At 52.9% G+C, this 16423-nt stretch overlaps 2 protein-coding genes across 2 annotated transcripts in view; both read left to right on the top strand.

The window, feature by feature from the left end:
• Nucleotides 1–2049: 2049 nt before the first annotated feature.
• Nucleotides 2050–2903, top strand: LOC136120954 (uncharacterized). Its single transcript, XM_065874731.1, is given in 2 exon segments — nucleotides 2050–2197; nucleotides 2200–2903. Coding segments are annotated over 2 exon segments (852 nt in total).
• Nucleotides 2904–14331: 11428 nt separating this feature from the next.
• Nucleotides 14332–16423, top strand: part of HSPG2 (heparan sulfate proteoglycan 2) — a 100874-nt gene continuing 98782 nt past the window's right edge. Inside the window, exon 1 of the mRNA XM_065874608.1 lies at nucleotides 14332–14529. Coding sequence (XP_065730680.1) covers nucleotides 14332–14529 — 198 coding nt within the window. The remainder of the gene's footprint in view (nucleotides 14530–16423) is intronic.

The raw sequence follows: 16423 nt of genomic DNA, 5'->3' as shown, positions 1-16423 counted from the left end.
AGCCAACTAGAGTTATATCAGGCCCGACACGGAACTTCCTGACTCTCAGCATAACTAAACACTAGAAAAACAACAGGGAACACTGGAAAAAGTCCACCCTAGCCTCACTTTAAAAATAGGGCCCATCTGTCACGGAGAGCTTAACGTGGTACTTGCCCTGAGGCAGGGGCCTGACCAGGATGACCCCTGGAGGCCTCTCCCAGCTCCAGGATTCCATGATTGTAAGACATGGCCAGCAGTCTGGAGTAGCAGCCTGAGGGTGTTCCCCAGGGGAGGGCTAAGTTGGACTAAGTCGTCTACCCCCTGAAGGTAGAGTGAGAGTGGGAGAGGGCGCTTAGGGCAGGTGGGACCAGGCAGCCAGGAAGGGAAGGGAAGGGGGGCCTTGGGGACCAGCCCTCAGCCACCTCCCATATTTCTGGAGGAGGAGATGGGGCGGGGGGGACCGGGGATGGAAGAGGCAAGAGTCTGGACATTCCACGCGATTCAGACCCAATGGACAAGGGCAGCTGAAGGGCCCTGGGCTGGGAGAGGGGCAGGCAGCTGTTTTCCGGGCGGGACAGGCTCAAATACTGCTCCGTTCTCACTAGGCAGAAGTGGAAAATTAGCATCAAGCCGGCGGTAGTGGGGGAGAGAAATCAGAACCTTCCTTCTGGTAAGGGGGACTACTGGGGACATGAGGGACAATGGGAATGGGGGTGGGGCTCCACTGCCCAGGCAGGCCCAGGGACAGGAGGCGGGGTTAAATGGACTGGAGCCTGGGCAGGCCCTAGTCCCTGTGAGGTACCCACTTTTAGACCAGGAGGAGTAGGAATCCCAAAGCCCACTTCTCTCGTGGGTGGATGAGGAGCTCCCTACTGTCAGAGAGGATGAAGACCAAATATCCTGGAAGGTTCTGTCTCACAAGCCCAGACCCATTAGTAGACTTACAGCACCACCTTGCCCCCGTTCCCTCAACTTGGGGTTCATAGAGTCAAGATGGTCTCAGTTACAGGGTTAACAAGCATCCCTCTCCATCTGGTTTTCCCCATCAGTGCCCGCATCCAGGCAGACAGGACAACAGGTGTGGTGAGAATTCTTCCTCAGTAGACTGAGGTGGGGGGGGGGCAAAGTCACCCCGACAATGTGGCATTGTCTCTTAAGGGTCATCAGACACACTCAAGATAGTATCTTGGCCCCCACCACTTACAAGCTGTGTTATCTGAGGCAAGTCACGTCATCTCTCTGAGCCTCAGTTTCCCCACCTGTCAAATAGGAATAGAATAGTAACTACCTCCTAGGTTTGTAGTGAGACTTACAATGTAAGGTACAAGCAAAGGGCTGGGCAAAGAGAGAGGGCATGTATCGCATCGCTTCCAAGATATATTTTTTAGTATGAGGGTGCATTGAGTAGTGGATGGTTAGCTATTTGATATTACCTCCAAAGAATGTGTGTCTCAGTACCTGGAATTTCACCATTAGAGATTCAGTCCTTTGCTTTTGTGGTCTCCTAGTGTCCCTGCTTAAAAGGTAAATGGGGACTTCCTGGGTGGCGCAGTGGTTGAGAGTCCCCCTGCCAATGCAGGGGACACGGGTCCGTGCCCCAGTCCGGGAAGATCCCACATGCCACGGAGCGGCTGGGCCCGTGAGCCATGGCTGCTGAGCCTGCACGTCCGGAGTCTGTGCTCCGCAACGGGAGAGGCCACAGCAGTGAGAGGCCCACGTACCAAAAAAAAAAAAGGTAAATGGGAATTTCAGAATGTGGGCTAGAGTTAAAGGAAAACAGAGACTGCCCCACTTTTCCTAGGGGTCCTCTGGCCTCAGTTGTTCTCAGGGTCTTGCCTTCTTCCCCATCTCTTGTCCTCTGTGCTTTCTGAAGAATAGGGTGGCCGTTTTCCAGCTTGAAAATCCCTGGGCCTGGGAGGAGGATGGGAAGAGGAACACCCGGCAAGAAAGCCCAGGGGAGGTGGCAAGGAGAGGTGACCCAGCTCTCTCCTCGCCAGGCCCGGGGGACCAGCTTCCAGGTGAATTCTCAGCAGTTCCTCACCACGAAGCCTTGTCTGCCCGACCGGGATGATGCCTGGATGCCAAGCGAGCCATTCTAACACCTGCAGCCGCTTGAACCATCCCACCAATGTGTCCTTTCTGGCCCGGGCTGGGACTCCAGGCTGGTCCCACGGCCCCAGCGTGACCTGGGCTAACAACCTCAAGTGCTCTCGTACCTGAGTGGCTCAGAGGCAAGCAGCAGCCCTTCAGAGCAGTCTGACAACCCCGGCACCCCCAGACTTCCAGTGAGGAGAATTTGCATGGGCCGGCCCTACAACTCCAGGTGTGTGGAGACAAGCCACTTGGTGAAGTGCCCCAAGGTGGCCAGAAAGCTTGCTTGTCGTGGCAGTCCCCACTGCCTGCTCTGTACAGATCGTCCCTCGGGTCCCTCTGGCCCCACCTCCCTGGACCAACTCATCAGAGGCATCAACTACCTTGACAGATCCACCAATGCCTTCTACACCAACCGCCCTAAGTCATCCCTGAGCCTGCCGAGGCTTGCAGCCAGCTACCTGGCACGCGCCGCCAACTCCATCCACCTGGACCACCTGGACCACTCCTTCCCCCGCAGGTACTCCAACCCCAGCACCAGACTGGCCGCCTCTGACAACTCCTGCACCAGCACCTGCATGGCGCCGTCCTCCAGGGCTGTCCATGCTTTGCAGTACGTGGATGACTCCACCAACCCGAGCTGCCCTCATGGGCCTCCTAGCCGGAACCTCACTCCCATGCTGCCGCAGAAGCCGGGGATAAAGTTGCCTGAGCTCTCTCTCTTCGGCAATGGGATCTTTTCCTTAGGTCATCTGCCCAAGTTCTGGGAAGCAATCCTCTTGGGTTGGAGAGCCCCCGAGCCCATCTCTAAGCCCTGTAGCTGGTGGTGACATCAACACCAACCGTGAAGTGGGCACACATCCATCAGGCTGCAGTTGTGGAAAATAAATTGTCTGTGGCAAAATGTACCTTCCAAGCCTCCATTGGGAGTGGTGGTGGGGACAGCCATTTAGATGGGGGGTTAGACACTTGAGGACCTACAGGGCCTGGCAGGTAAAAGTGAATGGGTGAAGGGGGCTGGGTGGTAGTAGGGAGTGGTGGAGACTGTGACTGAGTGGAGAGGGGATACCTCGTCTAAACCCAGCTCTCAAATGGGCGGTTGCCTTTTCAAGAGAAGCCAGGAATCTGATTTTCTATGTGTTAGCAACAAATTTAAAAATATCATGGTGTGTGAGGGCTGAACAAAAGTACTTGCAAGCTGAATGTGAGGCCCACAGATCTGAGTTTGAAATCTCTGATTTACACCTTGAATGAATCACTGGGGAGCTTCTCAGCCTCCCTTAGCTTCTGCTGAGGCTGTTCATTCTCAATCCCTATTCATATTCTTCTTCTTCTTCTTTTTTTTTTTTTTTTTAAGAATTGTTATTGGGCTTCCCTGGTGGTGCAGTGGTTGAGAGTCCGCCTGCCGATGCAGGGGACACGGGTTCGTGCTCCGGTCCAGGAAGATCCCACATGTCGCAGAGCGGCTGGGCCCGTGAGCCATGACCGCTTAGCCTGCGCGTCTGGAGCCTGTGCTCCGCAACAATGGGAGAGGCCACAACAGTGAGAGGCCCACGTACCGCAAAAAAAAAAAAAAAAAAAAAAAAGAATTGTTATTTATTTTAGCACAGCTCCATGTAAGAAGAAAGGTAGAAGTAATAATGATCAGGATGACAGTGATGATAGGAAAGCCTCATAGAACACTTAATATGTGGCAAGTACTGCGCTGAGTACTTTATATATATTTGTCCTTTTAAAGATGTGGTTTTAATGACCAGGGCCCAGGGTAGATGTAGAGCAAACCTTGATGGCTAGTGTGACATGCGTTGGAACAGGCAACCAAGGTTGGTTAGAGGTTGGGGGACAGCCTTTCCTGGGAAATCTCTGAGGAGAGTGGTCTGTCCAGGCCAGGTGAGAGCTGGAAGGGTCAGAATGAGGTGGGAATATCTGGGAAAATGTTCCCTGGGCCACCGAGGGCTCCAAACCGTCAGAGACTCAACTGATTTGGGTGCTGAGGAATCAGGCCCCACAAGGCACCCAGTTATTCACCATCCTTCTGCCTAAGGGACTCTGGAGACCAGATTCCAGATGCGTTTTGCCACCAGCCTGCCCTGAGACCTTGGGGACATCACTTCCCCTCTCCAGGCCTCTGTTTCCCTTTCTGTAACATGAGTGAGGTCCTTTTGATGGTCTCTAAAGGCCCTCGGACTAGAATATTTCTGAGTCTCTCCTCCAAGTCCAAAGCCAGGCCTGGAGCTTCCTGAGCTGAGAACTGAGAGTGCCTCCACCCAAGAATTCAGGCTTCCAGAGTCCTGAGCCATCTTTCCAGGCTGCCCAGGGGCCATTTCAGGCCTCAGCGCCCATTTCTCTGTGGTTCTGAATTTCGGGCCCAGTCCCTTCTTGCTGGAGTTTTCCTCTCTCCTTGGAAATATGAGGGCCAATAGCAACTCAGAATGTGGAATGGGGCTGACCTTGAAATAACACAGAACCTGGAGGTCTACAAATTTCCATGGCTTTTGGAGGTCGCCTGCCATGGCCTAGCCCTGTGACCAGGCAGAGAAGGCAGCAAGCCTGCAATATCCATGAGATTGACATGGTGGTCCCAAGGCAGGAGGAAGGAAGGAGGCACCGAACCCCTAGCCCATTGAATTCACCTCCACTTTTTTTTTTTTTTTTTTGCGGTACGCGGGCCTCTCACTGTCGCAACCTCTCCCGTTGCGGAGCACAGGCTCCGGATCGCAGGCTCAGCGGCCATGGCTCACGGGCCCAGCCACTCCCCGGCACGTGGGATCTTCCCGGACCGGGGCATGAACCCGTGTCCCCTGCATCGGCAGGCGGACTCTCAACCACTGCGCCACCAGGGAAGCCCTGACCTTCACTTTTATTCCATCTCTGAGGACTGGGGAGATCCTCCTTGGGTCCAAAGCTCAGCAGTGCAGCACACTCTACTCTGTCTCTTGCACCCCTTCCCTCCCCAGGGAGAAGACTTTGGCCTTTGTCTGGTGGGTGCTCAGGCCCCTAGTGACCCATTGCCCAGGCGAACATTCACAGGAACACAGCTTGTTGGGGTCCATTTTGGCCCAGCTCAAGAGATAGTTCAAGAGTGTCCTGTTTCCTAAACACTCTCTCTGGCCACTCAAGGCATCCCCTTCTTGCTCTAGGCACATATTTGCATTCGAATCAACCTTGACTCTCCTGGAGAGGCCTACTTTCAAAATAGTCCAATTTCCCCTAATCAGAGAATCAGACCCTTGACCAGGACACTGCTCTCGGGGTCTCCAGTATCTAGCCCAGTTCTGGCTCACGAGAGGAGCTCAGTTATTACACTGATGTTGATTACAAGCTCTCGTGCCCAATAGGTGCTCAGTAACCTTAACTATTATTACCTTAAGAATAATCACAGGGTTTCCCTGGTGGTGCAGTGATTAGGAATCCGCCTGCCAATTCAGGGCACACAGGTTCGAGCCCTGGTCCAGTAAGATCCCACATGCCGCGGAGCAACTAAGCCCGTGCACCACAACTACTGAGCCTGCGCTATAGAGCCCGCGAGCCACAACTACTGAGCCCATGTGCTACAATTACTGAAGCCCACGCGCCTAGAGTCCGTGCTCTGAAATAAGAGAAGCCACCTCGATGAGAAGCCCGCGCACTGCAACTAAAAGTAGCCTCCACTCGCCGCAACTAGAGAAAACCCACGCACAGCAACAAAGACCCAACGCAGCCAAAAATAAATACATAAATAAATTTATTTTTTAAAAAAAGAAGAATCACAGTGTCTCACACACAATGAATATTCAATGACTAATAATATTAATCCTGACAGCCAACATTTATTAAGCTGTTAAATATACTCCAGGCATTGTTTTAAGTGCTTTGTGTGTATTAACTCAATCATCTCATCAATCCTTTAAGAAAGGATTGTCCCTATTGTATAGATGAGGAAACTGAGGCACAGAGCGGTCAGGAACAAATGATTATGATGAAGATGGTTACAGTTATAGAACACAGTGGCTCCCCAGAGAAACGGTTTGAGGGAATTCCCTGGCGGTCCAGTGGTTAGGACTCGGCACTCTTACAGCCGGGGCCTGAGTTCTATCCCTGGTCAGGGAACTAAGATCCCTCAACACCCCCGCAGCATAGCCAAAAAAAAGAGGTTGACATTTTCATTATAGAGTACTATGTGCAGAGCAGGCACTCAGTGATAATAATTATCTTCATGATTACAACATCTTGCACGTAGTAGGTGCTCAGTGAATGATAGATGTCAGTGCAGAGCTCTGTACATAGCGAGTGCTCAAGTTTGAAGACTGAGGATTAGATTGTACCCAAAAGGGACAGGATCCCTGCGCTGCCCTAACTCTTACTCAGGGTAGAAACTCACTACTCATGATTCTCTCCCACCATCACTCAGCCCAAGTCCAGAGAAGGTTCTTAGTTAGAGAAGGCCCTCTGCTCTGTGTGGCCATGCAGAGGTCACAGGAAATCCCCCATGTCCACTGTTCAAGCCATGCATCTGCAGGGTCCATGTAAACAGAAAGCAGCACACCGGCTGCAAAACAGTGCCAGAGGCTGCTGTGATGTCCATCTTGTGTTACAGAAGCAGCTTACGTGTCCCTGCAGCTGAGGGTGGCCGGGGAAAGTCCTTCACGCCTGCAGACGTATGTCACTGTTATTGAGCACCCACACTGTGTGTCAGGCATGCTGCCAAGGCCTGAAACATAGGCTCACAGCCCTCTGCTCCTTGCGAGGCTAGGTTTTAGTACCCATTTTACAGAGAGGTAAACTGAAGCAGCTGGTAAATAGCAGAGCTGGGATTCTACGCCAGGGCTCTGCCCCTCAACTAGTGCCCTTTCTATCCAAAGTGCAGTTTCTTTCTCTGTATTTATTGAACAGATTCCAAGAGAAAGAGGGGTAAATCTTGGCCTCAAAATATGCAGAAATTTAGACAAAGCAAGGATGGTATTTAAACCTGGAGGTTCGGGCTGCCCCCAACAGCAGTGTTCTGATCAGGGCAACATTAACCTCAAATACATTCTTCCCAGGAAATAATAAACAAAAGGAGAAATTCCCTCAAACCCACCTGTGGTCTCAATTACCCAATCCATTGGTCCCTGTGGCCTTTGGTAACACTGAGCATAGGTGCATGATATTAGAATTCCTTTTGTGTATTTAAAACAATTTGGGGGACTTCCCTGGTGGCACAGTGGTTAAGAATCCACCTGCCAATGCAGGGGACACGGGTTCGAGCCCTGGTCCGGGAAGATCCCACATGCCGCGGAGCAACTAAGCCCATGCGCCACAACTACTGAGCCTGCGCTCTAGAGCCCAAGAGCCACAACTACTGAAGCCACATGCCTAGAGTCCGTGCTCTGCAACAAAAGAAGCCACCACAATGAGAAGTCCACGCACTGCAACAAATAGTAGCCCCTGCTTGCAGCAACTAGAGAAAGCCTGAGCGCAGCAACGAAGATCCAACGCGGCCAAAAATAAATAAATAATTAAAAAAAAAAAAAAGTCTGATATAGCTCTTTTCAAACAGTTAATCTGATATCATGATTCTGTGATTCTAGGAAATATACACAGCTTTTTGTGTTACCAACGTGTGTGTTGCCGAGACACACTCATCCTATTCCTGACCTTCACCATACCCTAAACTTTCCTCATCTCTGGACCTAACCCCCTCAGCCTTAGCCCACCTCACCCCCCTTCCTGAGGCCCACTTTATCTCTTCTGCCAGCACGTGACTGGTGCTGCTTGCTCTACAGAGGAAACAGAAAACTGGGGGTGTGTGACGACACCCTCCCCACTAGTTGCATCCACATGGCCCCCTTTTAAGCAGAAATCTCAAGAGAGGCAGAGAGCCTCAGATGCGTGCTCTGCCCGAGTGGGTACCACCATTTTTGGCAAACTCTTTTCACAGCCTCCTGAGCCCCTCCCAACAGGGCAGGAATTTCTCATGAACAATTGAACAAAGCCGGGAACTCGAGGGAGAAGGCACAGGACATTCCAAAAGGATTTCTCTCAAGCTCCAAAAGACAACATGTGGGAACACTGCAGAAGGCTCATAGCCTAGCAAAGAAAAGCATGAAAGGCACGGAAAGTCTGCCCAGTAGGAAGGGCAGTGCAGGCTGGAGGAAGGAACAAGGGGCTGGGGGTCAGGAGGTCTGAGTGGGAGGCCTGCCTCTGTCACTCGTGACCCTGCGGAAGCCACCCCACCTCTCTGGCCTCAGGTTTGTGGTCCTGAAAAACTGAGGGAATTATAAAAATAAACCCACAGATGCATACATATCAGCTCAGAGCAATGCTTCATGAATCACAGAGACCTGGAGGCAGCCCAAATACCCAAAGACAGGATAGGGTTAATGAATAACGGTGTGGTGATGAGACCTGACACCAAATAATTATTAGAAATATCGGGACTTCCCTGGTGGTGCAGTGGATAAGACTCCGTGCTCCCAATGCAAGGGGCCCGGGTTCGATCCTTGGTCAGGGAACTAGATCCCACATGCATGCCGCAACTAAGAGTTCTCACACCAAAACTGAGGAACCCGCCTGCAGCAACTAAGACCCAGCACAACCAAATAAATAAATAAATGTTTCTTAAAGAAATATTACATGCAAAGTCAACATGACTGCTATTCAGAGTCGCTGGCCCACAAACTGTTAACGATTACCAACTGCAATGAAGAGCTCGTACCAGAATGTAAATCCATGAGCTGCTTCCAAAACGGACCAAGTATTCCAAGAAAAAAACAGTGTCAGCTGAGCTAAACAGAGTGCTTACTGACACAGTTGATTTACGCTCTGAGCAAACTTCTTATCTCATCTCGGACTGGTAATACACAGTTTGGGCACTGGTCCACAGAGCCATTTTTAAGTAGCCCTGGTCTTGACTGACACATAGAACTGTGTTTATGAAAATGTTAAGTGAGAAAAACAAGACAGGAAATTGTCAGCACGTGCTGATCACAGGAGGTAAAATGCCCATGTGTGCAGTGACAAAGGAAGGAAACTGAGCATTTCTGGAGCTCCAACTACGGTCCCCACGCAGACGTCTTCTAGAGCTGAAGCAGGGGTATGTGGGCCGGAATGTGAGGGGCTGTATGGAGGCCATGAGTACTCCAGCCTGGATGGAGGGGAGTGGTGGCGGTGTGAGGGGCTCGAGTGACAAATTCCAATTACAGAGACCATTTATGGTCAGCTCCAGGAGTCAGGGGCAGTATTTGCCAAGTGTTGGTGTTATGAGAAACACCAGTCTTGTGAGATGTTAAAAGGTTTTTCCAAAAACCAACTGAGTTCCATTCTTGAATATGTTGAGGAATGCTGGTTTAAGCAGAGTTGGACAGGCGACTTTACTGGAGGCCTGCTCAGAAACTTTCCTGTGCTGGTGTCCCTCGAGATGGCCAAAGTGTGGGAAAGAGTACAGAGTTCCCAAACTTCTTGACCAGGGAACCCCCTTTCCAAGGAGCATCTCGGAGGGCAGGTGATCTGTGAGGCCCCAAGGTAGAAGCTCAGCAAGAAAGCACTTGATAATGACGAGGGGTGTTGGGGAAATACTAGGAGGGGTTGAGAATGTGGGTTCTAGAGTCAGACAGACATGGACATGAATCCTGGCTCCATCACGGCTCCTGGCACTGACTGTGTGATGTAGGCAAGCCACTTCATCCCCTGGGCCTCAGTTTCCTTGTCTGAAAAGGGTGGTAATAAAATACACTCACTTGCCTACTGCCTAGGACTGTGATCAAGTGAGATTCAATGTTGATCAGACTGTGAGGGGAGTTTATCTTTGCCCCAAGTACAAACCAGAAAGGGGGCATTTATGCCTTATGCTTTGCTTGAACCAACTTGTTCTTTCATTCAGGTAAAATAATTCAAATGCCAACTTTGCCGGGCACTGTGCCCTTCACAGGGGATACAGTTGGGAACAAGTCAGAAAGCAGGTAGTCACGCTCTCTGCCTTCATTATGCCTCTTCATATTAAATGGTCTTCCAAATTATTGCAATTGTCAAAAATGTTAAGAGGGAGAAGCATGGGGGAGGGAGGTTGTGGGAAAGCATAGTGAGGGACATGATCTAACCTGGGAGGTTGGGGAGGCTTCTATGGTGACATGAGGTTTGAGCTGAATCCTAAAAGAGAGTAGTAGGGTGAAGTGGGGTGGGTGTTGGGTGAGAATAGCCCTTAAGGAGAAGGAACCGCATGTGCAAAGACCAGGGTGGGGGAGGCGTGTGGCTGGAGAGTTGGCCAGGATTGCATCTCCCTGCCTTGCATGCTTCCCTCCCTGTCCATGAATTTTCACTGCCTGCTTAGAACTGTGTCCTCCCTCCTCTTCTTCCTCTTCTCCACATCATCTCCTGGTTCCCTCTCCTCCATTCCACTCCCTTTCACACCAATTTCCTGTTCCATTTTCTTACCCAAGTACATATCCTTGCCCTGCCGGCATCTGTTTTCCCACACAGGCATTGCATCCCTTGTGCATAATAGATGTTTACTTTCATTGTTGAATGAACGTAGGGCCACAGCTAACCTTTGCTCATATTACAAAAGGTACCCCCTCTGGGCAGATGTAACACCACAACAGGATCCCCTTGGCTGCATACCCTTGTTCAGTGAACAACCTGCCCAACCGTCCACTGCAGCCCTGAATGAATAAAGGAATATGAGATGAGTGAGAAGCTCCAAGGCAAAGAAAAGGTTTGGAGTAGGAGTGGAAGCCAGTAGAAGTTGAGTCTTGTCAATTTTGTAGTGGCAGACAGGTGACCCACAAACTCTGGCAGACAGGTGACTCAGAAGTCTGTACTCCCCCATCAGACTAGATCAGACTCCTGTTTCTCAGAAGCCGAATTGTTTGGCCGCTCTTGCCTATCCAAACTCTCGTAGTCTCCCCTTATCTAAGGAACCTTGTGTGAGGCTTGAGTTGTTTCTCTCCCAAAGAGTGTGACCAGCACCCAGAGCTATGAGTACATACAGTGCAATTATAGATGCCTCCTGGGTTCAGCAAGAGCCTGGAAGGCCTTGCCTCTGCTCCCCTTCTAAGCCATATGAGGAGATAGCCAGGCCCTAGACAAAGCAACTTGAGAACATTTACTAAAGATATCAAGGACAGCAAAATAAAACAGAGCCAGCCAGATCCCTTAGTGGGAAGGAGAGGATGCAGAATAAACAAGGGGATGACCAATCCTCAGGGTAGGTGGAGTTACTCTGAAACTTTCTCGACAGGCCATATTTCCTGCCCTCCACGTCAGCCCAGTTCCTTCCAGTCCAGTAAGCTTTACCATGTCTTTCCTCAACCTCTTTTAGGAAGCAAGACTTATAGCTCAGACTTAGTCTTGACCAAACATCCACAAAGAGTTGCTTGTTCTCCTTTTCCTTGGCTTATGAACAAATCATCCAAGAAGCCAAGGCTCTGGGACTTAAAGGGCCCGAGGTAGCGAACATTGAGGCAGCTCACAAAATGCGATTTGTCAAGGATGCTGACCCTCCACGGACAGGCAAGGCCTTGGAAAAATCCTGCTGCCAAGGCTGGCCACCTGTCAACTCTGAAATCAGTGGAGTTTTGTAGTTTTCTTCATCAGGGAAGTTTGATGAATGCAAGGCTGTACTCCCCCATCAGACTAGAGGTCATTGGGGTTGGGGGCTGCATCTGGCCTTCAGACTGAGAGCAACAGTGGGTGCAGGGACTGCTCCTCCATCAGACTGGAGTCCCCTGAGGGAAGAGTTGTGTCTCCCTCTCTAGATTGGGAGCTCACCCAGAAACAGTAATAAGAGAAATGGCTGGGACTTCCGTGGCGGTCCAGTGGTTAAGACTCTGCACTCCCAATGCAGGGGCATGGGTTCCATCCCTGGGCGGGGAACTAAGATCTCGAATGCCGCAGCGTGCACCACCCCTGCCCTGCCACAAAAAAAGAGAGAAAGAAATGGCTGTCGCTTATTTAGGGCTTACCATGTGCCCAAAACTGTTCTTTTTAAAAAATAAATATATTAATTCATTTTAATCCTCATAACAACACTGTGATGGAGGTCTTAACATTATTCTCCTTGTCTAAATGATGAAATGGAGTCATGGAAAGATTGAAAAATCTGTTCAAGATCGCACAGCAAGATGATGGAGGCAGGATCCTCCAGCAGACTGAGAACACCATGAGGACAGGGATTATATCCTCCCTTTTCCCTCCACCATATTAGGGGTTCACCAAGGGCCAAGATCAGGCATCCCTCCTCTGTCCACGCTACCTCCCTGTCTGGAGCAGAAACAGACCTTATTCAGTGCTGTGTCTGGCATCTGGGCTGGGGCCGGGGAGTTGGCCAAACCACTGTGAATGTAGTTTCTGCCCCTTACAGCTCTGAGCTGGTCCCCTAGATACACCCCACAGGGTGGAGAAGACCCCAGCTTTTGGAGATGGGGCATTTATCTGGGAAGGGAGTCAGGATGCCAGTGTTTTCTTAATCCTCCAGGTGCCAGTCAGGATGCCAGTGGTTTCCCATCTCCCAGATGGGAGGCTTCAGAGTGCTTGGGAGACTGCAGGCTGGCCCTTATCACAGGGAACATGCCTTCCGGAGCCAGGCCTGGTGCCGCCCAGTGAGCTGGGCATTTCCTTCTGTCCACAGCTCACCTCACTCCTGGCTGCAGACCCTGGTCGTGAGTCTCTGGAACCTAGCAAATCTCACAGGAAACAATGGAAACTTCAGTTTTTATTCTCCTCCATCGTTACTCAAAAAAGATTTTCCTCTAAGTGACACACACACACTTACACACCCCAGTTTTCTCTCCACCCATCAGCCTGGGCTGCCCTAGAAATTTTCAGGCAGCAAGGAGACCATGACCTGGGGAGGCCTGGTGGCATGGCTGTGTGTGTTGTCTGTGGGTCTGTGTCATCAGGGACTGGGATTTACCTCCCAAGCATCTGTGATTGGGCTTTGGCAGTGTCTGTTTGTGTCTGGGCCTGGGTGTGTGAGATGGTGCATCTCTGGCAGTGGGGCTGTGATTTATGTGAATCAAAGTTGGTCTGTGAGTGATTTATGCGGAGAATGGTGTGTATCAGGGGTAATTCAGGTTCGTATTGAGTGCCCACTGTGAGGTACTGAGAAAATGTAAAAAAATGCAGGTGCTGTGCGTGTAAGAAATTATGTTCGGGGCTTCCCTGGTGGCGCAGTGGTTGAGAGTCCGCCTGCCGATGCAGGGGACACGGGTTCATGCCCCAGTCCGGGAAGATCCCACATGCCACAGAGCAGCTAGGCCCGTAAGCCATGGCCACTGAGCCTGCGCGTCTGGAGCCTGTGCTCCACAACGGGAGAGGCCACAACAGTGAGAGGCCCGCGTACCGCAAAAAAAAATCCCCAAAACAACAAAAAAAACCCAACACAACAGTGAGAGGCCCGCGTACCGCAAGAAAAAAAATAAGAAATAAAAAAGAAATTATGTTGGCCTGTGTGTGAACTGTGAGACCCTGTGGGGAATCTGAGCATGAAAACGTCCTTCCGCTTCCTGTCCTGGGATTCATATATGTGTGTGAAAATGTGACTATGAACGTGGTCAGCTGAGTGTGTGTGCGTATAAGCTGTGTCCACTGCGTCACCTGTAGAGGTGAAGGTCTTCAAGGGATAGAGTGATCTTTTGAGTCGGGGAGGACTGTTACTATACGAAAGTTGGGTGAAGGGAGTGAGCGTGTGCGAGCGTTCACGGGCAGTGGACGAGCACGTTAGCGTGTGGAAGTTGTGAGTGTGCAGGTAATCTTGTGAGCCAAAGTTGTAGTGAGCGCGTGTACCAAACGCGCCCGTGTGAGCGCGTGCTATTCTGGAGGGTCCTGGAGAGCGGCCCGCGTGGAGCCACGTCTGCGGAGTGTGAAAGGGTGTGAGAGCAGATGGATTTAGGGGTCCGGGGGTCGGTGGGGAGGTGCGGGAGAGGCGTGCACGTGGAGGGAGGGTAGTCCAGCGCGCAAGGCCCCGGCCCCAGTCCCATCCCAGACTCCAGGCCGGGTTTGGCGGGAGCCGGGTTGGGCCGCGGCCCGCCCGGAGGGGGCTGGGGGCCCAGACAAAGGCTCAGTTGGCTGCGCAGCGGGCCGGGGAGAGCGCAGCCCTCAGCCCCGGGGCGGTCCAGGGGGCGGGGCCTGGTGCCCGGGGCGGGGAGACCCGGGGGCGGGGCCTCGCCCCGGGGGCGGGGCGGCCGCGGGAAGGGTGGGGGTGGCTGGAGCGGGCCGCCCTGTCCCGAGGACTCGGCAGCCAGGCGAGCGGGCGGCTGCGGGCGGACGCCGAGCGAGCGAGTGAGCGGAGCGGGCCGGGCCATGGGGCGGCAGGCGGCGGGCGCGCTGCTGCTGGCGCTGGTGCTGCACGGGCGGCTGCTCGGGGTGAGTGTGCGGGGCGGAGAGGTGGGAGGCGCCCCGGGCCCCGCTCGCCGCCCCCGCCAACTTGGCTGGGGCGCGGAGGCTGCGCGGCTGAGACTCTGGCCCGGGACGGCGGCGCCCGCCAGGGACCCCGGGCCGGTACAGGCTGGCGCCACCCTCCTCCGTGGGGCTGTGCCGAAGGGCACCCAGGGGACCCCGCGATGGACCGGGGGCGGGGCCGGCCCTCGTGGGAGCCCGTGGGTCGCCAGGCCACGTTGCTGAGTCTCAGACTCGCGCTAGGCATGGTCCGGCCTGCCATTCCTGGGGGCCAGGCTGAGAAACTTCGAGCAGGGTGGGAACTCGGCAGGGCGAGGACACGCCTTTCTTTGCCAGCTTGAAACAGGGGCACTCAGTGGTGATGGGGACCATATCCGTCCTCACTGGAACTTTTACCACGACGTCTCTCCCCTTGGGGAGCTGGTCACCAGGCAGGCACAAGTAAAGAAGCGCTCTGGACACAACTGATTCTTGCGTGGAACACCCACGGGCCCTGGAGTCCCACAGCCGAGGAATTGAATCAATCTCTGCTCTTCACTGAGCAACTGTGTGACCTCCAGCAAGTTGTTAACTTCTCTGAGACCAGCCCACATGCCCAAGGGGAACTCAGAATACACGGCCTCAGAGTGCAGGACTGGGTGGAGTACCTGCAAACAGTGCCTGCTGCTGAGCCGGTTTGCGGTGGACAGTGAGTGGATCTGTTTCCCCAGCTCTCTCCTCCCCAGGTCTTCAAGGTGCAGGGGGAGGCCTGTCCCTGCAGTCCAGCCCCCTACTCTGAGCTTGGATGGGTCCATGCTGAGAGAAAGAGGGCACTTGGCCGGGAGAGGCTCTGAGGACCCAGTGAACCTGAGAAGGGCAGGGCGGGGTCAGTGGGCAGGGAGCTGGTGGCAGATGTGGATGGGGCACATCTGGGGATCTGGGCCTGCGTGGCGAACCACGGAGCCAACCCACCCTCTTTCAGGTGGTGCTGGGCCATCCCTGTCCCCTGTTCTCAGAGCCAAGAGAGGGACTCATCTAAGCTGGCCAGTGTTTACCCAGTGACTGACTCCCTGTCCCCTTGCCGGCTCCCTCTCACCTCTGCCCTCCTGAGTCACTCGTTAACCCCCACCCCAGACCTGACCCCTCACCTCTCCTGCCCCACCCACCCAGCACCTCTCCTGCCCCATCCCCATCAGGGCAGCTTCCTTAATCCTCTGTCAGCCTCTCACTTCAACACATCCAGCAGGGCCCATCCATCCAGTTGCTCCCCAGTCTTGACCTGAACTTGCACCTCCCAACACTGATCTTTACTTTTCCAAAAAGTAGACACCAACCTAGCACATGAAATGTTCCTTTTCTGACCCTACCCCAGCTCTGCCCCCTGATCAGGGGTTCTACCGTGGCAGGAGGGAAGGAGATGTTTGCTGTGTGTGGGAGGAATTCCCAGATTGCAGCTAATCCTCATTCACTTGTTCGTTCCCCACATCTTTGGGCAGCATTCCATGACAGTGAGTAGGAGTTCAAGGTTCATTCATTCAGTAGATACTTGCTAAGCACCTACTGTGCACCAGTGCATCCAGCACTGGGGGCTTATGGGTGAACAGCAACAGGCCCTGGCTGCACTTTCCCAGAACTGAGATGGGTCAACAGGCAGCTCTGATCCTGTGGGATTACAGTCTCCTCAGCAACCACACTGAGGTCTTCATGGTCCCACCCTAGGCTGAGGGTAGAAGGGTTGGAAAGAGCTTGGCCTCTGGAGTCTTACAGACTCATGTTCGAATCCCAGCTCTGCCACTTCCTAGCTGTGTGATCTGGGACAAGTTCCTCTCTCTGAGCCTCAGTTTCCACATCTGTAAAATGGGGGTGAGAAGTTTGTTGTAAGTTTTAAACGCCAGCAGGTTTCTAGCCCTGTGCCCTAGCCAGCCTTGGGCTCCTCCTCGTCTGCTGCCCTTTAGCTCTCGTGCCTTTCAGTTCATGTCTGCAAGCCCATAGTGAGTGGGTGAGGGTAGGACACAAG

Source organism: Phocoena phocoena, chromosome 1, assembly GCF_963924675.1.
Source record: "Phocoena phocoena chromosome 1, mPhoPho1.1, whole genome shotgun sequence".
Lineage (NCBI taxonomy): Eukaryota > Metazoa > Chordata > Mammalia > Artiodactyla > Phocoenidae > Phocoena > Phocoena phocoena.
Note: the sequence above shows the minus strand (reverse complement) of the source record. Positions and strands in the feature narration are given on the sequence as shown.